At 33.4% G+C, this 24013-nt stretch overlaps 4 protein-coding genes across 6 annotated transcripts; 1 reads left to right on the forward strand and 3 right to left on the reverse strand.

The window, feature by feature from the left end:
- Positions 1-284: 284 nt before the first annotated feature.
- LOC128156570 (uncharacterized) lies at positions 285-5899 on the forward strand. 3 transcript variants are annotated; one of them, XM_052818744.1, is made up of 5 exons: positions 285-618; positions 1782-1927; positions 2808-2938; positions 3575-3753; positions 4791-5534. In XM_052818744.1, the coding sequence occupies exons 1-4, from the start codon at positions 428-430 to the stop codon at positions 3740-3742; spliced, it is 636 nt and encodes a 211-aa protein (XP_052674704.1). In that variant the 5' UTR covers positions 285-427; the 3' UTR covers positions 3743-3753; positions 4791-5534. The 3 variants fall into 3 exon arrangements, with proteins under 3 accessions (XP_052674704.1, XP_052674705.1, XP_052674703.1); XM_052818745.1 differs by having other exon boundaries at positions 5300-5436; XM_052818743.1 differs by lacking the exon at positions 3575-3753 and having other exon boundaries at positions 288-618; positions 5300-5899.
- Positions 5900-9018: 3119 nt separating this feature from the next.
- LOC128191365 (peptidyl-prolyl cis-trans isomerase FKBP9-like) lies at positions 9019-14553 on the reverse strand. Its single transcript, XM_052863433.1, has 8 exons — positions 14258-14553; positions 13995-14140; positions 13521-13642; positions 13185-13400; positions 10001-10230; positions 9731-9873; positions 9395-9522; positions 9019-9281 (listed from the first exon to the last, which is right to left on the reverse strand). Exons 1-8 carry the CDS (start codon positions 14458-14460, stop codon positions 9075-9077), a joined length of 1395 nt encoding a protein of 464 aa, XP_052719393.1. The 5' UTR covers positions 14461-14553; the 3' UTR covers positions 9019-9074.
- Positions 14554-16756: 2203 nt separating this feature from the next.
- Positions 16757-18545, reverse strand: LOC128156657 (peptidyl-prolyl cis-trans isomerase FKBP9-like). Its single transcript, XM_052818879.1, has 4 exons — positions 18299-18545; positions 17888-18030; positions 17548-17696; positions 16757-17075 (listed from the first exon to the last, which is right to left on the reverse strand). Exons 1-4 carry the CDS (start codon positions 18511-18513, stop codon positions 16839-16841), a joined length of 744 nt encoding a protein of 247 aa, XP_052674839.1. The 5' UTR covers positions 18514-18545; the 3' UTR covers positions 16757-16838.
- A 787-nt stretch (positions 18546-19332) lies between these two features.
- Positions 19333-20740, reverse strand: LOC128156320 (peptidyl-prolyl cis-trans isomerase FKBP14-like). Its single transcript, XM_052818419.1, has 4 exons — positions 20477-20740; positions 20197-20339; positions 19959-20083; positions 19333-19765 (listed from the first exon to the last, which is right to left on the reverse strand). The coding sequence occupies exons 1-4, from the start codon at positions 20695-20697 to the stop codon at positions 19523-19525; spliced, it is 732 nt and encodes a 243-aa protein (XP_052674379.1). The 5' UTR covers positions 20698-20740; the 3' UTR covers positions 19333-19522.
- Between the last annotated feature and the right edge of the window lie 3273 nt (positions 20741-24013).

Raw genomic sequence — 24013 nt, forward strand, 5'->3', positions numbered from 1 at the left:
TGGGTGAGAATATATTTCACTATAAATAACCAATATCTTTCTTTCTTTCTTTTTTAATTTTTTTTATAAAGAGGCGTTTTAATTATTTTTCAATTTTAAAAAATGTTAAGTTCCATATGTAAAATAGGCATGTTTTGAAAAATTGTCAAATTATATAAACTTTTGGGACTCATAATCACCGTTACTCATCTTCTAGCCTTTTTTATTGATCGGGTTCGAAGTAAAGCTTCGCCGGCATGCATTTCCGGATTTCCCCTTGTCTTAAAATAACAGTCCAATCAGATTCCAGATCCCAAGGGCGACACGTGTATTTCCCCTCGGGCTACGAATATGTCAAACTGTCTTATCTACTAGGAATTGCCACGTTGAACAATTGGCTTTATATATCTGTTTATACACCTGACACATCCTTTATGATATTCACAAGATGGCGAAATTAACGTATCTGTGCATCGCTTGCTTTTTCGTTGTCCTTGTTGCTAGTGATGAGGGAGAACTGAAGATTGATGTTCTGAAGACTGTAGAAGATGATAAATGTACAAGAAAAAGCAAACGACTGGACATGCTTAGCATGCATTATGTAGGAACACTAGAAGATGGAACCAAATTTGACTCCAGGTGAGCACGTGGACAGGTGGAAACTTTGTTACAGGTCGTGTAATGTTTCATGCTGGCAGCATAAGTTAAACTCGGCTTGAATCGGAAACGTCTCTCGTTAACTGCTGCTTACATACATATGTATAAGCTTATGTTAACTACCATATTGCAGTCTTGTTTTGGTAGTACTTAATGTTCATCGTTGTTCATGCATGTAGACACGTGAATTACATATAGGCCTAATGATAAATAAGTTAATTAAGATCGAGTTGCATACACCATATGGTGGTTATGATTAATTAACTGTTAATTTGTTTTTAAAGTAAATCCAAAAAAGCGGAAAAAGCAAATTTTACTGTTTTGATATTGAACGCACATTACTTATATGCTATATACATTGAATATAAAAAGATAAATATACTTTAGTTAATTTAAGTCATTAGTTAACTGTAATTAGGTCGCCTTTACCTTAAACTATTGTCAAAAGATTTTCTGCTTGACCGGCTGAGAAAAGAATAGAGTACCGTATGCGTATGCATGTAAAGATAGACGTTTGAGAGGTATAATCCTAATCTTCTCTATATAGGTTCTAGCTAGCTTACACTTACATCAATGATATGGTCTTATTGGGATAAAGTACAAATTTAAACTTTTGCTTATTTTATCATTTTTAAACATACATGTATACACATATAGATTAGATAACCTTTCACTCACAACAGTAAGGTATATTTCTAAAGCACACCAAAGTCTACAACCTGTGCATATATTAATTTTATTAGTGAAGATCATGGTAGACTGTTTGTGTTCCAACTGGGCCTGGGACTTTTAGGCCAGAGGTAGGCAAGCTTTGACTAGGATTGGTTGGTCAAGGTAGAATCACTGAATTCTTCAATAAAACGGAAGTTAGCAGCTAATATTTTAACAGTTTGTTGATGGTTTTGAAAGTTGTCAGCTATCATGTCTAAGTTGGAGATGCTTGATTGCAACATTTGTTGCTTTGCATACCAGCTGGTTCATTTTAAAATCAATGGTCATGATGAATGTAATAGATACTGAAACTTGAACAGTAGCATAATACATATACAGTTTATTAATTATTCAATGCGGCAAGTGTAGGCTTGTACATATGATATACAAGGATTTTGTGTGAATGAGGATCAATATTTATGATTTCATTACAGCGCCGATCATGGTCAGCCTTTTTCCTTCCAACTGGGTATTGGTCAGGTTATCAAAGGCTGGGACCAGGGGCTTCTGGACATGTGTATCGGAGAAAAGAGAAAGCTGACCATCCCATCCCACTTGGGGTATGGTGACCAAGGAGCAGGTGGGTCTTCTATCTTTGATCTATGATTAGATCCATTTTAACAAGACCTTGGACTTTTGGTAGGACTTGACTATTAGCTATTTCTTGGGTCAAAACAAGTAAAAATGATGCTGGTTTCAAGCGAAATGTGCACCGATTGCGTAGTCCTAGCTCAAAAGCCAGACAAATCTTGTCAATTTCAATAAGCCATGGCTGAGTGGCCAGCAATGAAATAGACAGGCCTATATCAAATTGCCGTTTGACACAACTATCCGAAGTCCAAGCTCTTTTTAAAATGGTTCTATTTAAACATATTCACAACAAACCTGACTTGTTCAACATAACCAGCCTTAGATTTGTTGAATCTTTTATCAATGCATAAGTTGTGGTTTTACTAATGAGTACATTAGTCATTGATATTTTGTGAAGGAACTTACTGACATGTATGAATCAATTATTCATAATTCTGTCAAATATCTGAATGATGCTGTACTTACGGCAATGTATAAGGTTTTCACTGTCTGACTTTTGTACAAATGAAAGAGCTTAAATAGGATAGGTGTACCAGTTGCCCAATCCCATTGACCCATTGAGATTATCAGTAAAATAGGTTTAAACTCACTTTATTCAGGTATCTTATTAAGTGGGAATAAACAATAATGTATTCTTCAGCAGACTTCAGCAGCTATTTTTTTGGCTGCCTCTACCGTCTATATAGATTGTGTGATGTGCATACTAATAAGTTAAAAATATCTCCGAAGAAAGACTGAATAATTAATAGGGGTTAATTTCTGAATTAAATCAAGCATTGAATTAATTAGACAAGACACTACAGATACTCTAGCTTCTTATTATAATTTATTTTATATATTAATTGGATATATATTTTATTTATTTACAGGGGAGAAGATCCCACCTAAGGCTACCCTTATTTTCGAAGTAGAACTTTTAGATGTTCAAGATGGACCAAAACCAGAGAACATTTTCAAAAAGATTGATACGGATGAGGACAACAAACTGTCAAGAGAAGAGGTACGTCTATTATTACTAATACCAGGTAGCTCTGACAGCAGTGGTTCACAGGTCAGCGGGGATATGGTGGAATGATTCACAAATTAATCAGATGAATAACAAGTGATTAACTCTGTCAATTAACTTCCCTTATCATGTCTGGTACATGTACATATATCCATACTAATCTTGTTTAATGAATTAATCTGATATCATAGATGAGTAACAAAAGGATGACTTGCATTTTTTTCTGCAGAGAAGTGACCTTCCCTTGTTAGCACTACATGTGTGCATAAAAAATGGTTTGGTTTACAATGCATTTAGATTATGAAAAAATATTTTAGTACAGTGAATACATGTACAGGACTGGTGTGTGGAATGATTTTTTTTTAGCTTAAAAGTGTTTTTGCTGTATGCATTTACTTGTAACTTGTTAAATTGAATTGCCAGCTGTTTTTATGTCCATTCTCATCAATTAAAAGAAACAGATTTAATTTTTTTTATCACATTAATACAGAAGTAGTGGAACTTGACATTTGAATGATTTATTGATCACACGTTGTGCATTTTAAGAATTTGAATGTGCAATTCAGGCCAATTTTTTTTATCCATTATTGCATCAATCTTATTTGACAGTAATGTGACTTTGTCTTGCAGATCTCAGATTTTATAGTTAAACAGACCGAGCAGTCTGGCCAAAAGATCGACCCCTCAGCCAAGGAACATACCGACGTAGTCGAAAACATCTTCCAGCATGAAGACAAAGATAAAGACGGACACATTTCTCATGACGAGTTTAGCGGGCCTAAACATGAAGAACTCTAATTTTATGAATTGTAGGGACACAGTTTGAAGTTTTTCTAGCACTGCACTGACATTCTACTGAGATTTTGCTTTTGCTTAATAAGTCAAGCAAATGTATAATTATTAAAAAAAAACTTGGAAACATCAAATTTATCAAAAAAATTTACTGTTTCATTTATCATTTGATTTTGACTTTGAAATGATTTTGCTTGTAAAGCTTTTTATTTGCTTGACTTTTTAAGCTTTATTTACAGGTTGTGTTTAGTGTTTTGATTGCTTATACAGCACACTAACTTTTCATGCTTTACACAGAATCATGCTGCAAGACATTCTCTCCATCCTGCCTGCTACTTAATTTGTTTTCATTCTTTCATATCATTTTCTTATTGTTTAACTTTTGGGGGGGGGGGGGTTCTACCTTTTTAGATCACTGTTATGGATAATTTTTTGTGTGCACAAAAACTTCTTACCTAAATTATCTTTAAATCCAAATTTTAAAAACAAAATAAGCACAATACATGACTAGAGTACTCATACTGTATAAACAGGTATAGTTTAATTGAATAGCACATAATTCTTTATCGGTAAAAGTTAACTTGCAGTTCATTTTTTTTTTTCATCCTAATGTAGATTGCATCATTTTCAACTAACTAGCACTAACTCAAAAACTTTAACCATGCATGCATGACCATCAGACTCTTTACAGTAGCTATAAACTTGTGTAGAGGTAAGGAAGCATGCAATACTAACAAAGAATTACACCATTATATGTCACTAGTTTCAGGGCATGTTCAGAACTAAAATGATACGCATGCTTAAAACACTGAGAATTTATTATTGGATATTTTATAAGGCCAATCATTAAAAATAAATACATTTATACTATATTGAAAGTTATTTAATTTAGAAATAAAATTCCAATTTTAACTTCTGAAATAAATATTTCAAAACAGAACTTTATGTAAAGTCAGAAAAAAAGTAAAAAAAAATTGATTTATTAATAACTACCTCATCTGAATAATTATTTTTTTTTGGCTAAATGTTTTGTTTTTTTATTTTGCTCTTGTAGGTTTCTGAGTTTATTTTACAAGAATTGAAAAGTGCTTTTAAAAGTGATGACGTCGATAAAAACAATGGACAGCACAAAGACCTTCTCCAAAATGTTTTTGAAAAAGAAGATCAAGATAATGATGGGTTCATCTCAAGAGAGGAATTCAGTGGCCCAAAACATGAAGAACTCTGAAAATTAGAATTAATTCAATAACTTTGTTAATCAATTGTGATAGTGTCTGCTTTAATGTGAAACATGAAGTTTAAAAGTTGTTTTAGCTTGATTTGAAATTGATAAGATTAAGTAAATGTGGACCACTTTATTTTATAATTTTTCAGGTTGTGAAGTTATCATTAATGAAAAATACTGCTATGTATTGGTGCAGGGAGGCTTCAGTTATTCAGTAGTTTTCTTTTATTTACAGAACACGTTTTTTTAAATACTTTAGCTTGTGGTTAGAAATAATATGTTGTGGAAATAGTTTATAAAATGTATTTGATAGAGATTTGTTTGGCCTATTACCACAGATCTCCGCCCACCTTGTTGATTTGTCACGACAAACCTACGGATTCCCCGTCGATAACAAAAGCGAAGAACACCAAAAAGTGGTGGATGGGATTTTTTACTGGGAGGATTCTGACAAAGACGGGATTATAACCCATGATGAATTCACTGGACCAAAACATGATGAACTTTGATATTCTTAAATTCTATCTTTAAGTCATAATCCCCCTACCCATCCATTTCCATACCAAATTCATCCTAACTTTTTTTTTTTTGTTTAAGTTTAGAGAATTGATTTTTAAAATTTTTGCATATTTTATTGCTTAATTTTTTTATTCAAAGTACATGTTTTATCAATATTTGATAAGAATCATGCATTCCATTTGGTCAAATTACATAGTATAATGAAACATATCGCATATACATGAATCATGAAAATATATACATTAATTTGGAGGATATTATTTATTCTATTTATGAAGGCATTTAGTGGTATGTAAGTTGTAAGATTAGAATGATAAACTGGCAAATGTATTACAAATGTATTTTGATAGAAATGTACTTTTTATTATTAAAAGTACTCTTGCATGATGATAAGAATTACAATAAAAGAGAAATTTCAATTTTTTTTTAGTGTCATTTATTTGAGTTTTGTCTCAAATATGGATCTTTGGTTTCGATTTTATGGCTCAGATTTGACATCCATGTCTATTAAGTTATTGAGTATCCCCAGATGCACAATCCAAGCAAGTTTAGCTAACATAAATAACCTTGATATGGGACCTACTCCTAAAAGGTAAACAAGATATATACCAGTATTTTCACTATATATAATTATATATACATGAAGTAGTGGAATGCTGACTCTTGTAAGAAGTTACTTTCTAACAGAAAACAGAAATATATGAACTTAAAGACCACAAACTTAAGATTATTTTAGTGTTAAAACTCGAATGCTGAAGGAGGCAAAAGTTTTCGGAGTAGCTAGGTGTCCTATGATGACTATAACTAAATTTTTACTGTTCCTATCTTCACTTAACCTGGATGGATAACTCATTTTGTAATATTAATATGCTTGACAGACTTGGATACTAAAAGTGAGTCTTAGGTTGAAGACGATGGAGTAATTTAGTCTTCAGAGCAGGTTAATGTTTTAGGAGCAGGTGCCCTGTGATGACCATAACTGTCAAGTATTACTTGTCCAGTCTTTACCAAACATGGATGTATGATGTGTTTTGTGATATTGATACACTAGACAGGCTTGAATGCTTGATCTGAGCCATTGTAGTTGGATGCTGAAAAAGGTTAAAAAATATTGGAGGAGGTTAAAGTTTTTTGGGGCACAGACATAAGCATCTACTGGCCCAACCTATATGTACAGTACTTGCATGGTTTATGTATCTTTGTAAGTTTAGTACACGGCTAGCTTAAAGGGCCATAGTCATGATTTTGGTCAAATTCTATTTTTCCGTCTTTATAATTTACAATGCTTTAGGAATGCATTTCTAAAGATAAAATGAAATTTGAGAGACAGTCTTAGAGATATAAGCAAGATACAGGGCTCACAATTCTTTGTCATGTAAACAAGTCTCATGCCCAGGTTTTGTTTACATAGGTTCAATATACCATTAAAAAAATCTTTTTTCAAGCAGATTTGTCAAATTTTTTTATTCATTTTAAGCATAAATAAGCTGTTCCTAACGTTTAACATGTTCATTTTCGGTCTAAAACTGGAATCTTTACTTTAACATTTAAAATGTAAACAAAATCTTTACAGTGCAAAGAATTAAAGATACCTTACTAAAACATTGTAAAAATTAAAATCAGAAAAATAAGCTTTGACTAAAATCGTGACCATGCCCCTTTAATTTACAGACTATGATCTCAATTAATCTGGATGCTACTGCAGATTAAAGTTTGGTAAATATTAGTGCAATTTCAAAAAATATTCAACTGGACAATCAACAGATAAAACTAAGCACATCGTTGTGAAAAGCAAGGGAGCCTCTACCAAAATTGTGGAATTTATGGACCCAGGGTCAGGGGCTCTGGTGTAAGGGTTAAACTCTGTTGGTCATACATGCAATAAAAATGCATAATTTCTTTCAAAATGTCCTCTGCAACTATATAGCCATCTAGCAATCATACTGCAGTGTACATGGGTAAATAATCGGAATGCAGCCTGTGCCAACAATTGTGAAATCCATGGGTAAGGGTTTCTTGTATTAATGCTAGGCTGTACTAGTAATAAAGTGTATTAATTCTTTAATTAAAAATCATCTTCTCCACTACTGACATAAAGAAGACAAATTAAGAACAAAGAGGTCTCTTCTAGTTTTGTAACATTAATGAACTTGGTCAGGGGTACTGATTTTGGTTTTTTTGTAAAGGGGGGGGGGGGGGGGGTCAATGGTCATTAAGCTAATATTCTTTCAGCAAAAAAAAAAAGGATAATCCTGTCAGATAATAGGCATCTAGCATAAACTAAGTGCATATCATAAAAATGAGTAAAAGGACTTGCTGAAATTGTTAAAACATAGTGGAAATGTTTTTGTTTTTGTTGTTTTTTGTTTTTTTTTGGGGGGGGGGGGGCTACAATACTCATATGGCAAATAATTTGTAATTTACACTGTATATACAAGAGAATATTCAATTTGAGTTTTTGATTTTAAAAAATTGTGTCATTTTATTAGCCGCCCCCTTGCCAATTAGTTTTCTATACATCTTTCCATTGCCATTCTGTAGATCCTTAACAGGGTTGCAGAATACTCATGTGACCGTTTAGGACCTTGGGTACCTTGTTTTGGGGGTGTGGGGAGGTAAAGTACATTTTTTTTCTTTAATCGGGGGCGGGTGAGTGGTGGTTTTGTTGATTTTTGCTTGTTAAGAGAATTTTGAGTACACCTCACCAGTTTTAATTTTCACTTTGTTACCAGCTGGCTCTTGCCTGCTGAACCTTATCTTGATGATGGACTGTAGAACTACATCAATCTCTATAATTCATTGAAGAAAAATCATATTTCTTAGTAAGTACGAGTTCTCTCCCTGCAATTGCATTAATTTGGCATTATTGATTATGTATCTTCCTCGTGTGATCGGCTTGGTTCTTTTGAAATGCAACAACTATTAATGAAGTACATGCGACATTTTGCATTTCACAAATTAATATGATTACAGTCTCATTTTAACCAGAATTTACTTTAAAAAACTTATTGTAATGCAAATTTTGCCCGCGACGCACACTGATGTTTTAAAAAATATACACAAATCGTGCTCCCCAGAATATAAATGTTATAATTTTGATTTCAGGCACAATTATATTTCGTGACAAATTATTTATGACTGTATTTTTAAAACTTAACCAGAACAGATGCGACAGTCGGGGAATTTAAAAAAAAATGATCACCAACAGTAAAGTGCTTTATAAATGCATTGTTGCAGACGCAAGAGATAATACAACAAGCAACATGCTATTTGTTCCACCGCCTATGTACTAATGTTCTCCGACAAAAAAGAATAAAATTGTAATGTGACCGTGGTTTTAATTCAATCTCATTTCCAAAAACGGAGTTCCAACGGAACGATAATAGCTTCAAGTACCAGAAAAATTGTACGAAATGCAGATCAACTCCTCTCATTAAAAACAATAAAAAGGCTGCAAAATTACATCTATTCTGTATCATATTCCGGATTTTTTCCAATATGATAAAAAAAACCCCTCATTTACAACAAAACAATTAAAACTAGTTAAATAATTTATTATACACATAACAATAATATAAAAATACAATATAACTCTTAAAGTTCATCAGACTTCGGCTTATTCTTCTTCATAGCCTTCTCCCCCATCTTGGACAGCTTTGTGAATTCTGAGGGGTCAAGGTGACCGTCTCGGTTCTTGTCTGCCATTGTGAACATAGTTTGGATCATCATGTCCTTCATATTGTCATCCATTGCCATTGGCATCAGTTTCTTGAACTGTTCTCCATTGACAACTTCCACAATCTGTCATAAACCAAAGACAAAGCGGTTCAGAATCATTTTTATACAAGTATATTGTCATTTTAAATATCCCAACGGTATCTTATAAACATAAGAATGTTATTTTTTTTTTTTACCTCCATGGCGTCAAGAGCCCCGTCCTTGTTGGTGTCCATTCTATGGAACTGGTCAAGGATATCAAACTGGTCTTTTACAGCGAGCATTTCTACTTCAAGAATTACGGTCGCTCCTCCTGGTACAGCATCTTGAAATACGAATATTAAATGAAAGTTTCAATTCCAATACTATAACATACATGTAAAGTTAAAATGTATCCAGCATACAATATTATTTTTTGAAAAAAGAAGAAAAAATGTCGCTCAGAGAGAGAGAGAGAGAGAGAGAGAGAGAGAGAGAGAGAGAGAGAGAGAGAGAGAGAGAGAGAGAGAGAGAGAGAGAGAGATCAAACATACCGATGCCTTTGGATCCGTAGGCCAGGGCTGATGGAACCGTAAGCCGTCTTTTCTCACCCGCACACATTTCCTCTACACCCTGTTCCAGGCCCTTGATAACTTGTTTTGTTCCCAACGTGAAAAAAATTGGTTCACCCTCATAGCTGTAAAAATTGAAAGTTGTTTAGTGCCGACCAGGGTTCATAGTTTTCGTGCAATCGGAGTAACGCTTACTTAGCAACTTTTCTCCAAATAGTAAGACTATGAAATCAACAAACGAGTTTGACTCACCTGTTAAAAAATTCGGTGCCATTTTCTAATGTTCCTTTAAAATGAACTTGAACGACATTCCCTTCTTTGGCTTTCTTCTCGCAATCCCCTGGTGGAGGAACTATCGTGTAGATGTCCACCTTCTTTGGCGAGGCACCCTCCTCACAGGAGACGAGAACCACCGCAAAGCAGAGGCCGACAAAAAGGGTGGTATATTTGGTCAGAGACATAATAGATAATAATTTGTCTGTCTAGAGAACTAAACTTTATATGTCTAGGGTATTCAGTGAAAAAGGAAGACTTTGGAATTGATGGATTGTCCTTTTGCAGTAGAGCAAGAGCCCTGAGCAAGACACGTAGACTATATCTAGATGCCTGCGGGGCAAGATGTTACTTTTGGTTACGAGGGTATAACAACGTTCTAATTTCCATAACCCCACAACCTACCTGGACAAGTTAGATTATGTACTTCCTTATGGCTTACAATACTTTGTTCCTTTTAGGACAGTATAGATGAGGCATGATAAATGAAAAGTCAAAGGACCCCGGTATTTGGTGAACTTAAGCTATGCCAGTGTGGACCCAGTGGTTATTTTCGAATTTTACGGTGTTGTTTAGCCTATGCAAATACGTTTACATTCAAAATATATTAGTATATGTAACAAGAAACGACGAAAATTCAAATACATGTATTTTAACCACAGCTGTTGTATACATTTTCTTGTCTTATGATTAGGTATACTGAATGTACATTGTATATTGGTGCACATCGCGCCCATGAAATTTGCTGAGACAGTTAAATCAACTTTCGCCTTAATCTCAGACATTTTTTTCCATTCGTCTTAAAATGGAACCGGTCCTTTTAATAGTTACTAAGCTACTGACAATTAAACCAAAATTTATAGTAGTTTCTCCGTATTCTTAATTTACTGCTTCGGAAAGCTATAAAGGTTTAAGTCAGGTTTTTTTCTTCAACCAAACACGCTAAGGATTTAAGGTATACGGAGGGTGCACATGATTATCTAAGGAAAACGATATGCGCAGATCAATTAGGCAAATTCAAATATTTATGTATCAAATAAAATTAATTGCTGTTTTGATAAACTAACAGAAAGCATCCTATTCATAATGCCCCCCCCCCCCCCAACAATAAAATCAGTTTACATATTTGTGTACTTGAAGTTCTTGCATACAATTTTCTCAATGGCACCACTTTAATTAGAAATGCTAATAAAATTATGAATTATGGGCAACTCAAACCTGTTTCATTGCTTATTCACTTTGCAAACATCGAAAGAAGCAATGTACCAAATTCTATGGGTAGAGGTGTTGCTAGATGTTTTTGCTTTGTTACGGCTTGAATTCAATTCACAGAAATCGTGACTCTGGACTTAAAATTATAGACATAGAACGATATAGGGAACAATCTTTGACGACGTACAATTTTAATACATCGTATTGCTTTTTAAAATGAGTAAAATGAGTCAGAAGAGGTGCAAAGTTCAACATAGGAATATTAAGGAAGATCATTTAACATCATCAAAAGAACTTTAAATATTACTTTGCAAGCATCCTTCTGTAATGAATTTTATACGTTCTAAAAACGCTCTATAATACATTGTAACCACAAGTTGCATTCATAACTCCATAAACCCAATTGCTCGTTACAATTTTTAAATGCAAGCATATCAACATACATGTAAAAACAATTCATTTTCAGTGATCAAAGTAATGTATGAACACTCATTGTATTTTCCCCACTATTTTTCAAGAAATAGCTCGTATGAAACATTTCCATGTCTATGTTCTATTGTCTTTGAATTTTTCTTCATCTATCCATCAGCAAGTTACACAGAAGGAACAACATTATCTTCTAAATATGAAGATTACCGTGGTTATTTCATTTACTTAGTAACCTGATGTCAGCTTGTGCAAGTCCGTACAGTTAAATAAATGCTATCAACGAGGCTTAAGTTTTAATTGATAATGAAATAGAATCATTTTAACAAGACCTTGGACTTTCAGTAGGACGTGGCTATCTAATTCGTGCGTCAAAACAAGTTGAAATGACGCGATTTCGAGCAAAATATATGCACCAACTGCGTAGTCTTGGCTCAAAAGCCATACAGATCTTGTTGATTTCAAATGGATTTTCCATGGCTGAGTGACTGACAATGAAATAGACAGGCCTACGTCACATTGCTGTTTGACACAACTACCCAAAGTCCAAGCTCTTGTTAAAATGGTTCTAATCCTTTCAAATTCAGCATCAACAGAACAAAAAAAACTGTCAAGTAGCTATAGTAACCATGGTAACCTCGGTATCTACGGAAGGCATGGCTGTTCCTCTGTGTAATATATGTAATAAAATAAATTACAATTAGCGATAACTTATGCAAGTAATAATAAGACAAACTGTTCTATAGGCTGCAATGTTCTGCTGACATATTTACCACTAACGCGCAGTATCTCATCGGAAATTTTGCAAAATGGTTACCTACGAATACCGGGAAAATTGAACCACCACGAACTCTAATGATTCCACAATGTATATACACTCATTCTGACATTTTTTTAATCAAAAAAGATGTATACCAACATTGGTTTTCTTTTTTATATCAAGATAGTACTTGCAAATCTTTATATATAAATGTTGATTGAGCACAGTGAAAGAAAATTTGGAATTACAGATTTTATAACCACGGTAGATTGATGGGCTCTATTTTTGTTTAACGCTTCGAACGAGAAATGCAAGGCTCTTGGATATGATGCAATTTTTCCCTAATTGTGAAACAAAAGTTTATGTGTTGATGAAATTTGGCAAATGGTAACCTTATAAGTCTTGTTTCTCTATCGTTTACCAATTATTTCTTCATTAGAGGCAACGCTTGTTTTTGTGTGAAATACATGTATAAAAATGATGTTTTCCATAGAAACTAAACACTGATCATATGAAAAATCATATATTATCGAAAGTTTCTTAATACATAAATGTATTATGTTGATTTAAAAAATACCAAATAAATTAAAACTATTACGAACATAGAATTTCAGCCAAGATTATTTTTCTAAACCTGAATGATCTTTAGGGCTTTAAAGCAGTGCTCAAGACATAACAAAAGTTTGATTTATGATTTATTTTTTAATAACCATATTTCATATTACAATACATATTAATAAACATGAAAGTCAAAGTAAAGCATCATAGGTCCTCTCTAAATTCCATCATAGATTCTTTTTCCTTCTGCTGTTGGTTTTTGAAATCTTGAAGGATGTAGAACTCTTCACGGCTGATAAGATCATCGCCATTTTCATCTCCTAGGTTCATGAGTGTTTGTGTAAGGAAGTTTAAGCTACTCTCGCTCGACGTAACATCGCCGAAAACATCGCTCACCTCAGGCAGGGAAAAATATTGTTCTACCTAAAAAAAAAAATCAATAAATTACCAAATATGCTCAAATCGTATTTAAAGAATAGCAAATTGGAAGTGATGCCCAAAATAACTGTTGGTGAGAATTTAGAATTGAATAAATTACATTACCTCTTCTAGATTAAGTTGTTCATTTTTGTCAACATCCAAAGTATCAAAGAAGTCGATTTTAACTTCTAAAAAATCTATCAGCTCTATCTCATACACAAGCCGCGACCCACGTGGAATGTTATCTGAAAGATACAATTTGGGTAAGAGTCAGAATACGGTTTGTTGGTACATGTATTTGGTATCTGACAAGCTACTAAACCATGCGTGCGCATTCTATATATGTCAAATGACCGGTTCGTTTTAAAAATCATCGATGCTACTCAAATATGTATTCATATATGTCAATGACAGTTTATTTTTTAATTCATTTTTTATTGTTGAAAATTATTGTTCTCTAGACTTGTTAATGTTAAATCCGTAATGAAACAACCAATTCTATCCCTTTTCGCATCCATTGCACATAATATTATATAACCGATACAATCGTCCAAAAGTCAGTGAGCCCTGTTTAGCTCTTCAAATTTTTTTTTTTACCTTTTTCCTCGTCACCAAATCCGAGATGGGAAGGAATGTTAACTTCACGGATTTCTCCGGGACACATTCCCAGCGTTCCCTGGGACAAACCCTTCGGAACCTTTTTGGACCCAACCACGAAATAATATGGCAAATCATCCGCGTATCTGTCGGGTAAAATAAATAAAAAATTACATCATTATAATATTAAGTGTTATTTGGAGACTCAGAAAGAAATACTGTTGATGATGATTAATTTAAGTAATGATTATTATAAAGCTTACGTGTTAACGAATTCGGTTCCGTCTTTTAGAGTTCCTATGAAATTCACTTGAATGTTGTCTCCATCTTTGACTTCTTGTTCACACCCGGAATGAGGAGGATTAATGATTTTGTAGCTTATGTCTTCTTGGTCATTGCAAAATACTGCTGAACTTTGCAAAAGTAAAACGAGGACAAGATGCAACATGCCTTGAGATTTTGTCATTTTTAAAAACAAAAAAAGTATTCCGTATAGTTATAAAGATATTTTTTGTATAACCAAGATATATCTGTGTCCCGAGTGTAACCTGACTTCGGACACTGGCCTCCGGCAATCGACACTTCCGTGTCCGGTATAGCAGCAGATTAGCAGATACAACATATAACACCTGAAGGTATTGATCAAAGATATCAATTACCCGTTTAAGAAAGGGAAGTGCATTGATAATATTAAACTAAGGATTTAAAATAATAAGTGACTTTGAATTTCGATGAAATGGCAAATAATGAAAGTGCTTGACTAACAGAGAGAGAGAGAGAGAGAGAGAGAGAGAGAGAGAGAGAGAGAGAGAGAGAGAGAGAGAGAGAGAGAGAGAGAGAGAGAGAGAGAGAGAGAGAGATTGTAAATGAATACAATGTATATATATCATTTCACGATGTAATACTGAATATGTGTTTGATTTTCATGGTGTCGACACTATAGGTAGATCTTATATGCGTTTTTTAAGTTAAACTGGAAAATAAAATAAATTAGTGTCTGTCCTTAAATCGCTGATATACCTGCATTGAAGAATTGCATAAATCCGAAACTCGTTTTTTAAAATTAAATGCAATATGGTCTGTCGAAAAAAAAAATTGTGATTATATCATCCATTTCAAAAGATGCAACGTTGTAAAGATTTGTTCTGCAATGATCGTTACCTTCACAACCCGTATGAATCATCATAGAAAGCATTTCCATTTACATCATTCCTAAACAAATTAATAGATATATCGCAACGAGTAAGTAAAAGTAACTATAAATTGTCATAATTACATCTACCGAGCATGATTCCCTTTCTTACGGAAACTTAATTTATCATAGCTCTATACGAACAGCAAGACTGAAATCTACATGCCCCGTTTATCGATTGGTCAAAACCTACAGCGAACTTAAAAAAAACATCACGGACTGCACGAAATAATCAAGATGAAGAGGTTCAAATTCCTATAGGAAACGATTTGACTGTTTCTTTTAGCTAACGTACTGATGTACATACATGTAAAATAAGAGTAATTTAGTGAATTTTACTTACATTTTACAACCCATTTATTAATTTGTTAAATGATAGATGTAAATATAAACAATAAAATGCTTTGATGATTCACGCGGGTTATAAATATAGCAATCATTGCAGAAAACGCTAACGTATGGTTATGTATTTTTTCTGCAATGTCGCCAACCTCATATCCCGCATTAATGACAAAAGAAAACGTTTTTTGTATAAGTAAATGCACATCAATACGTTATATAAAAGAAACATCCCGGTCGTCTTGAGTGACATTATCTTGATTATTTCGTCATGCAATCCGTGATTTTTCTTAGGTTAGTGAAGGTTTCAACCGATCGATAAACTAGTTGGAACTGGATCTTGTAGATTTCAGTCCTGTCAGTTTCTATAGAAAAATTCTCGGACTGCACGAATAACCATGAGGCTGTCAAACTCGGTTATTTTGTCTATCTAACATACTATAGTCTGTCCCAAGTTATTGCTTCCATCACTTTTTGGTGATTTTTTAATAAAAATACAAATACCTGTGAAAGAGGTGCAGTTGAAATCGATGAACTGGAAAATATCCAAGATATTTTCATTGACAAATTATCCCTTTTCACTCATAAACGTTTACAGGAACGAAAACAAATTTCTTACTGAGATTTATAATGGGAAATGTTTACATTTTTTCTCCATTCTGAAGTACTCGGGACATCTCGCGCAAATTTTTAACGTTATCACCCGGGCTTATTAATGGCTGATGCAATGCAAAATCCCCGTAGACTTTCTATTTTGGGATGTGTTTTGAAACCTAAAGCGGTAGAGGGGACGTTTCAAAACAGATAATCTGGACATTTTTCATATTAGTGGATGAATGTAGTTTAAGCACAAAGGTATTTAGTATTATCGAAATATCAAGCGAAAAGTGGTGGAAGCAAAAACTCGGGACAGAGTATAATTTAGTTACTTTTATTGCTTAGATAATGCGTTAAACTTTTTCGCATAATTAATTTAAAAAATATCATTTTTATCCAGACAGTTTTTTCCGTGTTCACCAAATTGATACACTAGCACAGTACAAATTATTGTACACAAGGATTACTTTCCGCAACTTTCACTATGCAAATAACATTAATGAGGATATTTTGCTGATGTTCCTTCCAAAAGAAAAGTTTTGAATAGGTTAACCAGTAAGTTTCGGAATTCATTCCAGATAAACTTTCAAACAATGCATCTGTTTTATGATAAATAAAAAAATGACTCTTTAAAATTTGATATTTTATTCAGCAGCCAAGAAAACAAACAAACAAATACATATATGTACAAGTTCCCGATGGAACTATTCAATACTTCAGAGTTCTTCTTTTGAGTTCTGGTTTATTGATTCTAAATTTGAGTCTGAATTTGCATCTTTTCTCAACTGCTCCAAATTGATGGTTTTGGACATTGTAAAATATTCCTCTCTATCAAGAGCACCGTCCCCAAGACTGTCAAACCACTGCACGGCTAGTTCTGCTATGTTGTCCATTCCAAGAGCTGAACTCAGCATTTGCCGAAGACCCCTTTCATTTGTTAATACATATTCAATCTGAAAAAAAGAATCTCCAAAACTTCTGATATGTTCTTTATATAACGATTAAAGGAGCTTTTTTATGTTTATTCCAATACAAGTGTTGTATACAAGGAAACATTTGCTGCCGTTTTATTTTCGGCCCTGTCGCACTCGTTACGAGCGGGCGAATTATAAACTGGGCGGAGTTCAATGTCTCAAATTATCTCTCTTAAAACACAACTGTGTCTGGGCGACTTAAGACGGGGTGAAACTATATGCAAGTGTAGAAGGGCAAAAATTACGAGGGCCGAAAATAGCCCTGTATACAGTACTTCGTGTAGTATTCAAAAGCGACTACTGGTATTTACTCACAAACACTTTCAAAAACAAGTTCTCAAAGAAACAAAAGTTTTCAACATTTTAGGTATAAGTATAATTATAACTCGATTAAGGAAGAAAAAAAATGGTTTTAGGCTCATTTGAGGTCTGATGAAAGTCGCCGCCTAACCTCTTTTACGTCCACGAGGAAATCGCCATTCAAGTCGGCATAGAGGAAATCCTCAAGATACGATTTCTCGCTCTCAGGAACAATATCCAATATTTCTGCTTGGTAAAATATTGTGGAATTAGCAGGAACTGTCACTTTAAAGTTAAAAGCTGAAAAAATAAAGCCATTAAACAATTAAGAAATTTTTCGGTATGTCCTCTTATTTTATGTATTATGTAATGTTTAAAATTATACAATTACAGGGTGTAAAAAAGAAAATTGAAAACCCCGGTTCACTTATCATTTGAAGCATGTATCGTGCATGTGCTACATAAATGACTGTTAAAAGCAATGAACTCACTATCTTTTTCGATGCCAAACATGAGGTGCGGAGGGATTGTTATATTCCTTATCTCCCCTTTACATGCCCCCTGTAATCCGATGTCAATGCCTTTCGCCCTTTTTCCAAGGTACCAGCCCTTCTTTACGACGTCTGTTCTTGGCCTTGTATATAGTCAAATGAACAAACGGTTTTATATTCGAAAAAGAATTTGAATATTTTAAATCGCATTCAGATATTTTGAAACGCTAAAATTACAACAACAAAAATGTTTACCATGACAATGGGTAATGAATAGTGAAAAATTCATAAAGATGAATGTTATTTTCTGAACTGTTAAGTCGCAAAAGTTGTTTTTTTTCAATTATTTACCATGACAACAGGGTGTATAAGATGCCTTGTGACAGTGAATTATGTTTCATGAATACTTACATGTATGAAGTAGTCAAAACGGTACCGTCCGCCAGGGTCATATTTTCCACGCCTATGTAGAAGTCCCCGTAGTTAACGCCGTAACATCCCGGGGACGGGGCATAAACGGTCTCTATCCGCAGACCTTCTTTTTGTTCTGTTTGACTGATCGAGCTAATGATTGTAGACAGCATCATTACAACTGCAAAATACGATGTGTAATTTGATGCAGCCATATTTGCTGTTTCTGGCTGTTAGAAAAAAAACCGGATTGGGTATAGGTGCACGTGTGCTTGGGTTTTGAACATAAGGAAGTCTTTAAAATGATTAAATATTACCGATGGGCATCAAATTACAAAGCACATGTTTACTTCCTTCTTTGTCAAACACATTCCGTAAAATGTTTGTTTACAACTATTAAAACGCGGAAGCAGATACGAGAAAAAAATATATGACAATTTCCTTCCTCGTTGAAAAAACAATAAATATCATTGTAAATAATTTCTTGAAGATCGGAGGAATCCTACTGTCTTCGAAAACTGTTTGACCAAATTTGGTTAAGTCTTCAAATTTTATACGAATTCCATTCTATAAAAAGAAAATTTCACAGATTTTAATTGTTTGCCGGTGCATATAATAACAGCGTACACAAATGTTGACCAAGGTTGAGTTATGCATTGATTTCGGCATCATTTCACAAGCCTCGAGCACTCAGTGGATTCTTTTCAATATATCTCACAAAATCTGTGAGCCCCCTATTTCGCCACGACACAGTCATCTTTTTAAATAGTGAGATTATAAAATGGAAATATACTAGTGAATATTACATATGAAGATAAATGCTCAATCGGCATCGTACAAAAATAGATTTGGGGAGGGGCTACGAAAAAGTGATTTAATCTTATACTAATCGATTGTCTTAAGTATCGAAAAAAATGAGAATTACATTATCATATATGATATGTTTTGGAAAGGTATCTTACATTTTAACTTTGCCGTATACATGTACAATATTAGTGTTAACAAACACCGTTTTGAATGTATAGAAAACATATTTTATAAATAAATTCTTTATTTTACAAAAATAGCACATATCCCATAATTAAAACTGAATGCATTGTTTTACAATTAGCATAATGAAAGTCTCAAATGAGTTCTTTGCCATCATGACAAAGTCACGTGATCTTTATACAAAATCAGGAGACGAAGGGTAACTATCAGTCTTTTCTGTTCTTCTCTCACTCACTAAAGTTCATCCCTTTTCCTTCGCCTGCGCTTTGATTCAGGCTCCTCCACGGTGGTTGGTGGTTCCTCCTCTGGTTTTGATATGTTAATATTTCTGTGCATTTCGAAAAACTCGTCACGGTCCAATGCTTCATCGCCATCTTTATCAAACACACCAATGATCATGTCAGACATATTCTCTATTCCAGAGTTATCCTGGAGTATGTTTTCCAAAAATCCCTCCCGTGAAAGAGCCATGTCGAGCTACGTGATAAAAAAGGACAATACATATGCATGTTTAGACTATAAGGAAAAAAAATGCGCCAATGCTTGCTAAAGGAAATTCAATTTACACATTGCCAGATATATATTACAACATGCATCTAAATACTTACTGGTTCAAACTATGCAATTGAGTAGTAATTTTATTTAAAAGGGTACATCGAAAAGGCCCTACCTCTTCAAGATCTATATATTGGTCAGTATTCCAATCCATGGACCAAAATTCTCTCAATCTGTGTTTGTCCTCCGCTACCACGTGGTCTGCTACGATTGCGTCATATATAAGAGTGTCGCCTGCAACTTGAGAAGGACGTTACGTTTTAAATTAAAAACACCTTTTCTACAAAAACTATTCCTATCAATCAAAGTGTTATTTTCAAAATCTAAAGACTTTAATAATTCAATATACATACTTTCAGGATCTCTTGACATAAGAGGTGATGGAATCAACAACTTCCTTCTCTCTCCTTTGCAGGCACCCGCTAACCCAATTACTACACCGTTTCTTGAATCGACGCCAAAATAATATTCCTGTGGCACAGTCTTGTTCTTTGAGCTGCAAATTCCAAACTCGTTTCATTTAGCAGTTCTCAGCAATATTGTCGATCAAGAAATATTTTTTCATATATGTATTATATAAATTTTGAAGTTTACACGCTTCATGAAATAAAACCATTTTTAAAAAATACTTACCCAATATTGTATGTTGATTCAAGGGGTTTTCCACAAGATTTTGTCATATTATATAACACCGAAACCCAGTCTCCAATCTTGATTTGAACACAGTCATTTGCAGGGGGAGTTATAATCTCAATTTCAACCCCTTCTTCCGTTACAATATTACACGCAACACAACAAATGAACACGAAAAATAATGCAAATCTCTTAATGTTTAGCAAAGCCATATTTTCCATTTTCTGGTATCACTGGCCAACATCATTGAAGACCCCGCATTATATATCCACAGTCCGAGTGACCCGGATGTTTTCTGGACGCAACGTGACGTAATAGTTGTACCTACCTTTTATACCCAGCGTATGTGCTTTTTTTCCACACATGAAGGATTTGTAATAGATAACAACTATTTTAATGATTTAATATTACATACAATTATACTGCATTTTATGAAATTTGCCTGGAGAAATAAAAAAAACAACAACATATACACAGGGACAAACAATGAAGAACAGCAATTATTAAAGATTTATTTAAATCATTTCTTCTTTTTTTTTGGGTAATTCATGATCATAAAAAATATGAAATGAAAACTCAATGAAAAGAACAATAAAGGTGACCCATGATTTAAAAAATCAGTACGCTGAATGTAAAACAAATAGTTTATATATAATGAATGGAAGAGTTAACGGAGATGCAGATAGTGGGAATTTTACCACTACAAGATCAAGTGTTGTTGACTATTTTATTTGTAATGCAGATTTTTTTAAGTTTGTTAAACATTTTGAAGTACTAGATTTTAACTGTCTGTACTCTGATATCCACATGCCATTGACTTGTCAGTTAAGCTGTGAAATGTTAAATAACGAAAATTATAAGGATATATCATATCATGTCAATCCTACACAAAGAATCAGATCATGGGATCAAACCAAGTCGAGCGAGTTTTGCCAAAATATAAATACATTAAATTTATTAAGTATTGAACAGACTATAGATGATAAAGTACGCGACTCTGTCGAAATACAGAAGGAAGATGTAGATTTTTTGTTCAATAGTTTAGCTGATGTACTATTATCCTCAGCCAAAACCACTTTTGGAACATTTTTACCGCGCAATAAAACTTCGGTTAGAAATAGCAAAACAAAACAATGGTTTAATGCGGATTGTTTCACAGCAAGAAAAAATTGTAGGAAAATTAGACGCAAATTCAAGTTATATGGAACCAGCGTGTTTAAATCCGAGCTGCAAGGAGCACAGAAAAAATATAAGCGCATATTAAATAAATCTTACAAAGTTTATAGAAATAACCTACAGCGTAACATTAAAACATTAAGAAGTTCAAATCCAAGAGAATACTGGAAACTCGTGAATGATAAAAGCTGTAACGAATCTAACGATATTAACATAGTAGATTTTTATGACTATTTTAAAACTGTTAACGCGAACGAACATGATTTAGATATTGAATTAGACTATTCTTCCTTCAATGATAGATGCGAAGATACATTTTGTAACTCTTTGCTCAATGACCCAGTTACCGCGGCCGAAATTCTTGAGGTTGTTAAAACTATTAAAAATAACAAATCGCCGGGACCAGATACTGTTGTTAATGAATATATTAAGTCATCCATTAATATCATGATACCATTATATGTTAAACTTTTTAATTTAGTGTTTGATACTGGTATTATTCCGGAAGCCTGGTTGGTCGGAAACATAAAACCAATATATAAGAAAAAGGGTAGTTATGCTGACCCACAAAATTACCGTCCGATTACTCTTTTGAGCTGTCTAGGAAAGGTTTTTACTTCTGTATTGTGTAGAAGGTTAACTACTTTTGCTGATAATGTTAATCTTATCAGGGAAAATCAGAGTGGTTTTAGAGAAAATTATTCTACAATTGACAATATGTTTGTTCTTTACTCCCTGATTGAACTTTTTTCACTTAAGAAAAAGAAACTCTTCTGTGCTTTTATTGATTTTAAAGCTGCATTCGATAAAGTGTGGAGAATAGGATTATGGAAAAAACTCATTGAATATCAAATTAAAGGGAAATGTTTAAGGGTTGTTGTCAATATGTATAATGGCTGTAGATCAAGAATATTTTATAATAATGATTTTTCCGAATATTTCCCTTGTCAAAAGGGTGTCCGTCAGGGAGAAAACTTATCTCCGTTTCTTTTTGCATTATATCTTAATGATCTTGAAGATTTTTTATCACATGAAAATGTCATAGGACTAAAAAGCCTGTCTGAAGAAATTGAACAAAATTTAAATTGTTATCTAAGAATTATGATTATGTTGTATGCAGACGACACTGTGCTGATGTCCGAAACCGAAGATGATCTACAATATCAGCTTCATTGTTTTCAAATGTACTGTGAAAAATGGAAATTACAAGTGAATGTTGAGAAAACTAAAATTATTATTTTTGGCAAAGGTAGACAAACCTCAAATGTATCATTTTTATACAATGGTAACGAAATAGAAATCGTCAAGGAATTTAAATATTTAGGAGTTATCTTTTCAAGAACAGGCTCTTTCTACAGTACTAGGAAATATGTAGTGACTAGAGCTACCAGAGCTATGTACGCAATAATTAAAAAGTCAAGAGAATTAAATCTATCGATTGATTGTCAACTTGATATGTTCGACAAAATGGTTGTTCCAATTTTACTGTATGGTTCTGAATTGTGGGGTTTTGAAAATTTATGTATCATTGAAAAATTGCATCTTAAATTTTGTAAACTTATACTTGGTCTTAAGACGTCCACACCAAATTTTATGATCTACGGTGAACTTGCTAGATATCCATTGTGTGTGAAAGCAAAAATTAGAATGTTGAATTTTTGGATAAGATTGCTGAAAGGTAAAGAATCAAAATTGTCATATATATTGTATAGTTTTTTACATAGCCTAACACAAATCAACAATTATAATTTCAAATGGGTTGAATGTATACAGAATATTTTACATGAATGTGGTCTAAGCTATGTCTGGTTGACGCATAATGTAGAAAATGAAAAATGGATTTTAAATGTTGCTAAGCAAACTTTGATTGACCAATTTCAACAAAAATGGGCCTCTGATTGTAACGCATCTAGTAAAGGATTGATCTATAACTTGTTTACCAATAACACTTTTGTACCTAGAAATTACATAAACTCTGGTGCTTATATGAATAACATTACTACATTAGTTAGATTTAGAACAAGCAACCATAAACTGCCAATTGAGACAGGCAGATGGAACAATGTACCTAGAAATCAACGATTTTGTAATTTATGTAAAAATAACATTGGCGACGAATATCACTATATCATGATATGTCAAGAATTGAAAGAATATAGAAAAGCTTAATTACCATCAATGTATTTTAGACGACCAAATGCTTTCAAATTTTTTGAATTATTTTCATGTAAAAAATTAGCTGTTATTAATAACTTATGTAAATTCATCAATATCATTAATAAGAGAGTCAACTCTCCAGGTTGATGTGTACAGTATACACTCTTGCTTTTTGTTTAATATTGTATGTATTGTATATTTTCT

This window comes from Crassostrea angulata, chromosome 7 (genome assembly GCF_025612915.1).
Source record: "Crassostrea angulata isolate pt1a10 chromosome 7, ASM2561291v2, whole genome shotgun sequence".
Lineage (NCBI taxonomy): Eukaryota > Metazoa > Mollusca > Bivalvia > Ostreida > Ostreidae > Magallana > Magallana angulata.